At 35.8% G+C, this 10,330-nt stretch overlaps 1 protein-coding gene across 3 annotated transcripts in view; it reads right to left on the bottom strand.

The window, feature by feature from the left end:
* Window positions 1–10,330, bottom strand: part of CCDC141 (coiled-coil domain containing 141) — a 160,356-nt gene that overhangs the window by 109,675 nt on the left and 40,351 nt on the right. For all 3 annotated transcript variants that reach the window (XM_012728810.1, XM_012728815.1, XM_012728822.1), the window contains exon 5: window positions 8,486–8,739. In XM_012728810.1, the coding sequence (XP_012584264.1) occupies window positions 8,486–8,739 (254 nt within the window). The remainder of the gene's footprint in view (window positions 1–8,485; window positions 8,740–10,330) is intronic.

The raw sequence follows: 10,330 nt of genomic DNA, 5'->3' as shown, positions 1-10,330 counted from the left end.
AGAGAGAGAGAGAGAGAGAATGTTATAAGGCATGTACCAAAGTTTAACATTTCTACATTACCACCCCAGTTCCTAGGTCACACAGACTAATGGATTCCAAGCTCAAGATCTGTCCTAAACTCCTAAACTTCTGGTGTTAGAAAATCAGAATCACAAATTTTCATATTGACTTTTAAATCTTAAAGGATATTTTCACCCTCTAATGTGTGCCATTTATTTTTGTCTGCTTATGAATCTCCCCATATAAAGCAGTAAAAGCTGACCCCTTACACTCCTGCTATGAGTTAAACCATTCATTCTTTTTCTTTTTCTTTCTTGTTTATTTCACTAAGCACGAATGTTTCCAGTTCCATCCATGTTGCTGCAAATGACATGAGTTTATCTTTTTTGATTGTTGAGTAATATTCCATTGTGCATATGTACCATATCTTCTTGATCCAGTCATCTATTTTTGTGTATCTGGGTTGATTCTATATCTTCCCTATTATAAACAGGGCAGCAATAAACATAAGGGTTCAGGTGTCCTTTTAAATGATCCTTTTGGGTAGATAAAAGCCAGAGACATTCCATAGGGGAGAAGAAGGGAACAAGATCAAAACTGGGGTAAGAGAAGCACATGGGACCATGGTGATGGCACATGGGTGAAGTGTTAGTGGGAAGTTCACAGGGATTACAACTGAGATGAAAGAATGTACAAAATGAAGAATGGTGTGAAAAATGTATTTATAAATTAAAAAATAAAGCAGTAAAAGCTACTGGACATCTTACACATCTTTGGGGGTCATGAAAAAAAGGCAGACTAAAGAATGAGTCCTACTCCCTGGCCAGTTTAAGGTGGTCACAGTATTAAGGAAAAAGGAAGACCAGTCATCTCCAGCATTAGAAGTTGGTAGGAAAACAGAACTGGGGGTAGTGGAAGGAAATCTGCAGACAGCTCCAGGGCTCTGCAGACAGCTCAGGCAGCAGCTGTTGTCACACACTGGAAGACTATGAGCACCGTGGAGCGATGCAGGGCTTCCCCAGAGAGCACACCTACTAAACAGCTTGACATGAGCTTTCTGAAAAGATAATTTAGCTACAGTGTGTGCCCCTCCAATAGCTGATTGAGGGGATTAAATCATTGTGCCTACTTAAAATATTGTAAAGCCATTGGTCCACCTGAAAAATACATAGAAGTGACAAGCTCAATTCAATGTAATCAGCTATTAAGAGTATAAATGTCCTAAACAAATACCTAAAGGGTAGAGAAAGCTAAAAAGAGATAACATGGGTTTCTTCAGCACTATTTTTACAGATAAAATTGACCTTTGAAAATGTGCTTCTGATTTTCATTAATGAAGCAGATTAGCTGCAAAATAAGATGATGCTGGTATTAGAAAGAAAGACCAGCTACCCCACATCATAATATTTGCAAAAGCTAAGATTCTCTAGAAAACTGGTATGGGATCCAGCCAATAGGTAGGATTTTATGTGCCTGTCACTATGTAGCCAGTAAAACTTAGAGAGCAACCACCAACATACATAGTGATACAGTGAGCATGTACTGAGTCCTTACCATATGCCAAGCTGTGCTCTAAGCATTTTTACGTATATAATGTTCTTTATTTTTACAACATATCTGTAGGTACTATTATTATCCCCATTTTACAGAAAAGGGAGTGGAGGCCCACAGATGCAGTGACTCATCCAGAATCACATGGCTAGTAAATGTGAAAGCCTCTTCATCTCTACTGAATCATCCATCACTACCTGTGACATGCAGTATCATTGAAAGCAATAATAGTTGCATGTATTCTAAATAGGAGGGGGTTTGATTGCTTTCAAACTCACATGCTTTTACAAGCACTTTTACTTTGCATTTACTGTTAATCTAAAGTGAATTCTTGAGACAGCCTATATATTAAGATAAAATCCTGTGATAAATTTTAATATGTAAGTAGTTGAAAATTCATGTTTTCCTATTACTAGACTGAACTACTGGATACCAATAGTTGAACTGAATTATCACCAAGATAATTCAACACTTATTTTGGTTTAATGCCAGCTGAGGTTACAAAGCTACATTCAAACAAAGATTATTTTAAAACAACCCTTTCTATGTGTTAGCCACTGGGATTGGTAGTTTTGCTATCTTATATTAATTTAGGCTCCTTAAACACACGAATTCTAAATTCTAGCAAAGGTAGCAGCATATAAAAAAGGCTACACATGCACATATATGTACATTCATAAACACACAGCTTTTGACTGCTCACAGGTACAAAACAGTTGCCCTGAAGCTTATTTGTGTCATTTGCTGATATTTTGATTTCCCATGGACAAGGAATATGATTACAAATAGCTTCATAATTATAATATACATGGGACCCAAATTACAAAACTGTCCGAATAAATTCTACTACCTTTTCCTCCTACAAAGATGTATATCTTATATGTGACTTGTGCTATAAAGAGATTATCTGCCTTTGTCTTACTTAATTCTCTTAGATGTCCTTGACACTGTCTCGTTCAAAGAGACCATGAATAACTTCATTTTAATTTATTTGTTTGTCTCACTTATGCCTGTTCAAAGCAATTGAGAAAAATTGCATTCATAAATCTTCTTGCCAACATAATTAATTATGCACAAAATACTCCAAGCTGCTTCTGATTTTCATTAATGAAGCAGATTATCTGCAAAATAAGATGCTGCTGGAGTTGAAAAGAAAGGTCAGCTACTCATCTTTAAATGTAAAACAAGTGTTCATTTTTACATCTGAAAAACAAAGATAAAGAGAGAACTTGCTATGAGTATATTTATCAGACTATTACATCCCAATTTAGATATAACAGTATGTGGCTTTCATTTGCTTTTGTCCCTGCCATTGACACAAATATTAAGGCACCATCATTCTGGTCTCTTAACAGTTTTTGAAAGGAGAATTAACTGAACTACTATAGTTCAAAACCATTAACACCATAAGCACTTAGAAACAGAGGGATACTAAATGCATCTGTTAAATAGCCTTTCTCAGAGAAGACACATCAGATATTCAGACATCCATTTTATTATTCATCCGTAAACTTTGCTCTAATTCTCCTTTTAATTTCCCTTTTACTTAAGTAGTTAAAACGATTGACAAAACTGGTATTTTACTAATGTAATGCTTGACAGTTTTCCCTTAAAATAAGTGCAGAACTGCCAAAAAATCTTGGTCTTCCGAGGGAGCACGTGCTTCTGCACCCACCAACTCATGGTGCTTCAGTGTAACCCATGGTAGCACCCGGCAAATCATCCAACAATGTGAGAACCACAGAACCCTGATTATTAAAGTCACACACATTTTGGTGTCCCTGTTGTTATTCTTCACCAATTGGTCCTCAAGAAAACTTAAATTAGGGAAAACTGAAAAATGTAGGTAAAATACTTAGGTAAGAAAACCTATCTGGAATTTGAAATATTTCCCTGTTCACATAGTTACAAACAAGTAAGCAACAACTCTTCAGATACAGACAGTCTACACTAAAAGTATACTTTTGATGGGAGAATATGTCTGTGATTTCTCCAATTATATAAATATAAGTTTATTTGTCCTCTGTGTAGATAAATTCCCTTAATTTTGTTTGTATGCTTAATTGTTTCTTTAATAAATGTGTGTGCCTATGACTATCACATGCTCAGATAAAGCTCTAGAAGATGGCAGTGTGCCAAATGTTAATAGCAATTATCCATATGGAGAGTGATTTCATCTACACTTTTAACAAATGAACATTATTAAGTCACAAGAAGGAACAGAGTTCTCTTTTATTTTAAACTATTAGTTAAATGCCTACTGAAAAAAAATATGGCTACTAAAATTATAAAGGTAGCTTTCATTTGATCATACTTTTTGACTTCAAGACAAAAAATAAAATAAGTTTTTCATGCAATGTCAGTCTTTACTTGAGCATGAAGAAAGGGTAGAGAGAAAAAGTATAAATTATGTTGTGACTTTACTGTCCTTTATCAGACATGATGACAAAAAAGTGTTTATCCTAACATAGCAGTTACTATGGGCCAGATACTGATCTAAGCACTTAGCACAATAAATAACTCACTTGATGATACTAACAATATTTTGAGGTAGATACTTTATATCTACATTTTACAGAAAACAGAGCCTCAGGGAGGTTAAATAATTTGCTCAATTATAATTTAATTTGCTCAAAAATAATTTACCTGGTAAGTGGTAGAGCAGATTTTGACCCCAGTTAACAGTATGGCTCCAGCTTCTGTACTGTTACAAGCACACAGATGAAATTGTTGTCTTTATTAGTTAAGTCAGCTGCTTTCAATGGCATTATGAAGAGAAAATATAACATAGATTGTTTGAAGACTAAATACCTAAGTTTTGTATTTAATGAAATTACTTATTTATTCATGAATTTTATTTAAGATAATATTAATCCTTACTATTGACTCTGGTTCAAAACAGTTAAGAATGGAATCTAACCAAAAGTGCATGCTTCAAACCATATATTACTACCTTGGCCAGTCTCCAACAATTTACAGTATTAAAACACATGAATAAGTATAGCAACAGCAGGGCTAACCTCATAGACACTATGGGCCAGATGAAAAATAATCATAAGTCGTAAAGCTTAATCAAGAAGAGGGAGCATAAGGAAATTGCCTATTAAGTACCTCTTAAAATGATAGTCATTGTGTCCTATATTTTGCACATTATTTCATTTAATCCTTAGAATAACACAGTGAATCAAGTGTTATTATTCCATTTTAAAACAACAATGAGATTCATTAAAACATAAGACATTTATAGTGTCCTAGCAGAATGGTCAAAATCCAAGTCACTGATTACTCCAAATTTTGGCAATGATGTGGACCAACAGGAACTCTCTTTCATTGCTGGTGGAAACACAATGATGTAGACTCGTTGGAAGACAGTTTCTTATAAAAATGTTGTTACTACATGTGATCCAGCAATTGAATTCCTGGTGTTTGTCCAAATGAATTAGAAATTTATATCCACATGTCTCTGCACATGGTACTTTTAGCAGCATTATTCATAATAGCCAAAACTTGGTAGCAGCCAAGATGTCTTTTGGTAGATGGATAAATGAACTGTGGCATATCCAGGAAAGAAAGATTATTCGTCATTAAAAAATAAATGAGTTATCAAGTCATGAAAAAAACATGACTTAAGTGCATATTATGTAATAAAAGAAGTAACTAACTGATAAGGTTATATATACACAGAATTTCAACCATATGACATTCTGGAAAAGGCAAAAGAATGGAGACACTAAAAAGATTAGTGCTCACCAAGGATAAGGGAGAGTAAGGGATGAATAGATGAAATACAAAGAATACTTAGGGTGGTAAAATTATTATTCTGTGTGGTACAATGGTGACTATAGTCATTTTACATTTATCCAAACCTATATAATTTCTTGCACCAAGATTGAGCCCTAAACTTGGGGTAAAAATGTTTTATGGGGCCCTTCCTGGTGGCGCAGTGGGTTAAAGCACAGCACTGAGAATCTAAAGCCGCTTCCTCATGAGTTTGATTCCCGCCTGCCCCGGAGGTGACCACATGGCCTGGCAGACCTCTCCTGACCCGCCCGCTGCTCCCCTCAGCAGTGTATTTCGTTGATCTGCCTGTTCTGCACTCCACTCTGTCTCTGGTGAATTCTCTCACCCTCCACATCTCTGGCCTGTATCCCAGTTCTGTATGCACAAATAAAATAAAATCTAAAAAAAAGTTTTATGGTCACTGAACATTGATGATATCAGATGTAGTGCTCTGGTGAGGGCGATGATAGTGGTGAAGCTTGTGCATATATGGAAACAGGGTATCCAGTACTTTCCACTCAACTTTGCTATGAATATAACCGAGCTTAAAAGATAGTCTACCTAGAAAAAGCAACCCCTCCCAAAAGAACATACACTTCCATGCAAAAAAAATAATTCAAGTCTGAAAACTTGCAATGCCTTACTCTAGTTATTACCATGCTTTCTACAGTTGGTAAGGTATCTAAATTCTCTTAAAGTATGTAACTGGGTTAAAATTAACATTTTGAATCTTCATGCGATTTTTTTCTTTTTTCCTTTTTTTTTTCCTGCAGATGATTATTGCCATAATCATGGAACAGAGAAGCAAAATTGCTATCTTAAAAATACATAAATAAGACTTAATGTAGCTGCTTTTTTATTCTTTGGAAATTGTTTTGTATTTAGATAGCCCCTTTGATGAGCCTTTTCATTACACAGAAAATGTCTATGTTAATCAGGATAAAAAAGGTTATGATTTTAAAGGAATAAACAATTCTGTTTGATAAAATAAGAGGAGTTTTTAGTATGTTATTAGAAGTACAAAAGTCAAAAGTTTGGGGTTATGAGCTTAATGAAAGACATATAAGGAAAGCTTCCTTAAAGGAGCAGCAGTTCTGGAAAAATGTAACAGGTCTAGAGAGAGAAAGAGAAATAATAACCATAATGGACCCACTGAAGATAGGGAAAATTAGAAACATTAGAAACAGTTGCCTGATACAAGCTAGTACCAGTTGTCTCTTGGATAATCAATTTTAAGCTGATTACTATCTTTTTTTTTTTTTTAAGATTTACTTATTTGTACATACAGAACTGGGGTACAGGCCAGAGGCTCAGGAGTGGTGAGAGGCTTCACCAGAGACAGAGTGGGGAGCAGAACAGGCAGATCGACGAAGTACACTGCCGAGGGGAGCAGTGGGTAGGTCAGGAGAGGTCTGCCACGCCATGTGGTCACCTCCAAGGTAGGCGGGAATCGAACTCATGCAGAAGTGGCTTTAGCTTCTCAGTGCAGTGCTTTAACCCGCTGTGCTGCCAGGGAGGGCCGAACAGTTTACTATCTTAAATGTTAATTCTCCTTTGTTATGCTGGAAACATCAGTAAAGATTCTTACATTGGACAATATTACACAAGTATGTGAAGGTGGGGTGAGGGAAGAACCACACATGGGGTGGTCCTGGCACACAGAATACATCAGAAGGACAGCAACTGGTAGTAGTCAAATCAAAAGGACTGAAAGCAGAGGCAGTTTGGAAAAAGTATAGCAGCTTGGAGAGAGAGGTGACAAAATGCAAAAGAATATATGACTGGAATCATCTTTATTGTGTCTCTATTTTATGACACTTCCTCCGGGAGGCCTTTTTTGATTCCTTCTCTGATGAAAAGTAGATCAATATAAGTCAAAATTCATTACCCTACTTGTTTGTCTGCTTTTTGTATCACTTATTAGTCTTCATTTCTCTATTATATATGTCTTCTTCAGCTGACATTGGACAATGTCTGGAGACATCTTTGGTTGTTACAACTGGAGTATATTCTACTGATACCCAGTGGGGAGAGGTCAGAAATGCTGCTCAACATCATAGAGTACTAGGACAGCCCCCAAGAGAAAGTACCTGACACCAAATGTCAATAATGCTGAGTTAAAACTGCATTATAAGGAAAATTCTTAGAGAAAAGGTTATTTTGTGCCTTGTGTATCTGCTACTTATACAGGACTTGGTACATAGTATGTACAGGTTAGTTTAAAAGTTGATCACTTAACTCCTTTTTCCAGCTTGTAATGAGAACCAGTTTCTCCTGGCCACATATTTACTCCCCACTTGTATGTGTGTCTGTCTCTCCAGTTTGGATCAGAGTAGTAATATAAAATATGTGAAGAGTCTGCTTTCCTATGCAGACAAACTAGACTTCCTTCCACAGCATTTAATACTGAAATTTCTGCCCACTTAATTAGATAGTTATAAGTATGGGGGTAGGTCAATGAGAACTATTCCACCTATTTGAGTTGGGGGTTTGCAAAGAGAGTTCTAGTCACTTTATACTCAACATTGGGATAGAAGGAATGCATGACAAGGATGCTGACAACTAATCAAAACTGTGCCTGCAATCTAGGTGAAGAGCTGCACCAAACCTGCAACTACACCAACTCCCACCCCCCACAGCTCTAACCATCCAGCATCTGGTCATAAGCCAAGGTTATATTTCCTTACTAGCATCACATCACTCTTCTAAGAATATCTCTACTTTGGACTGATTTTTTTTTTCTGACATTATTTGCAATCTAGCATAATTCAATGCTATCACACCTCTCCAACTTTCAAGAAAATTTCAATTAACATTTCAGAATTATAAAGAAATGTGTCTAAAATTGGTGACCTGGAAGGAAGTGAGAAAGAGAATTCAACAATAGAATAGAGTCATTTTGAAAACCTCCTGCAAGTATTCTTCCATTTATACAGTCAAGATAATACACGAATATACAAGATTATATTTATACAACAAGAAATTAAAATCTTTGTTTTTATATAGCTTATATTGGAAAACAGTATGGTGGTTTGGAGCAAATACCAAAGAATTTGATTGTCATAACTAAGAAGCTATACTAGGAAATAGTCCCCATAACAACCAAACTTTATTAGCTAACGTCAAGACTTCTTCAATACATCTTCGAGTTACCTGTTTTTCTTGTTGGTCCCACTGACATATCTGCAGAACCTGACCCAATTCTTGCTGCTGTTGTTTCAGGTACTTGTCTAGCTGTCGTCTCCTATCTTGTAGAACTTCAAGAAGGCTGTCAATCTTTAAGCAGCTGTTATGAGCCCCCTGAATCAAATCAGGATTTACATTAGGTCCGTCACACTTGAATTTTTCTATGAACTCAGTGAGTTGTTGACTTTTGTTTAAAAGGGCTAGTGATCGTTCTAAGAGTTCTAGAAGCAAAGAGAAAAAAAAAGTAATATGAGCACATTTTTTATAGTAATATTCAGGCATTCAAATCAGCTAATCTTAATCATATCTCACTGAAATAGTTGGTTAACAAATTCCATGAACTACTGTTTTATAAAAAGGAAGATGCATCACATACTGTATATGTAAACTGGAAACCAAATATCTTTTCCAGAGTTCCCTCAAATTCCTGTGCTTCAGGGAACACAAACATGTAGAGATGAACATGCCATCAGGATGGAAAAATATTTTGTCATCAGAAAAATAAATGATGTTTGCTATCTTCAGCTAGTATTTGTATATGTATCTTCAGACTAAGATGTGTCCTGTGCCTACTAATGGCTGTACCTTGAGAGGTGTGACATTGGTCCCACTGTGAGCTGCATGCCAGGGCACTATAGCCAGATATCCACAAATAAAACTGTGTGTCCCATGCAAGCTGGCTCTCCATGCCAAAGATTTTAATAGTTGAAGGAAACAACAAAACAGCATTCTAGCTACAACTCCCCAAATGGTTTTTATGTAAGTCATTTTACAAAGTGCCATCCCCAAATATTTGGGGAAGTCTATACTTTCTCAATTCCCTCCAAACCCCCAAGGCAATGTTTTTCATTTAATTGCTTCAGTATTAAATCTTTTCAACAAGAATATCAATCACTGTCAGGTCTCAAAGATAAATTTCTAATCTGTTATCTAGGGTCCTTTGAAGGGTAAGAACACCCCTGCCTGATGACATGATAAAATTCATAGAGTTAGGAGTCCAGTGACAAGTGAGTTAAGGAAGACATCCCACTCATAACCAGTTCTGTTTGGCTGTAATAATCAGCAGAATGCATTAAGAAGAAGATAATTTGATCTCACCTACTTACTTATCTAACCTGTTCCCACACACAAAAAAAAATCACTAAACAGTTGTACTTTTACAAATGTCTTCTCTGTCACCATTCTGCTCATGCCTAATTCTAGTAGAAAAAGTCCAGCAAGCAAATTATTGGTTAATAACCAGACTATCTTAATCTGATCAGAGAGAGCTGAAAAGTATTTTACATAGGGTTTTTTTAGATATTCATATGGGGATAGTTTACTAGTCCTTTTTAAAACTGCCAATAGTTGAAAGATATTTTCCTTACACAGAGCTTTCCTTTACTGACCCTTAAAAGAAGCATGCACTAAATACAACTATTTATCCAGACAAGTAAGATTTCTTGAGAATTCACTATAAGCAGGCACCTTGCTAGATGCTGAGGATACAAGAGTAAAAGAAATCCTCCTATCCTCAGCAACTAAAGTCTGACTTTCCTAAATCTCATCCTCTATCATCCTCTTAAATTATTTACAACTAAATTTTGTAAACAAAAATAAAATCTTTATTTGGAGAAAATTGATATGTACATAAACAGATAAATTAAAAAATACATAGTCAAACATGAATACTTTTATATTAACATTACTTTAAAAGATTATGTTAGGCCACTGTCAAAAGAAATACAAGAAGACACCATGAAATGGAAAGACATCCCCTGCTCATGGATTGGGAGAATTAACATCATCAAAATGGCCATCCTGCCAAAAGCA

Source organism: Condylura cristata, unplaced genomic scaffold, assembly GCF_000260355.1.
Source record: "Condylura cristata isolate star-nosed mole 26May11 unplaced genomic scaffold, ConCri1.0 scaffold00002, whole genome shotgun sequence".
Lineage (NCBI taxonomy): Eukaryota > Metazoa > Chordata > Mammalia > Eulipotyphla > Talpidae > Condylura > Condylura cristata.
This window is presented reverse-complemented; position numbering and strand designations above follow the sequence as displayed.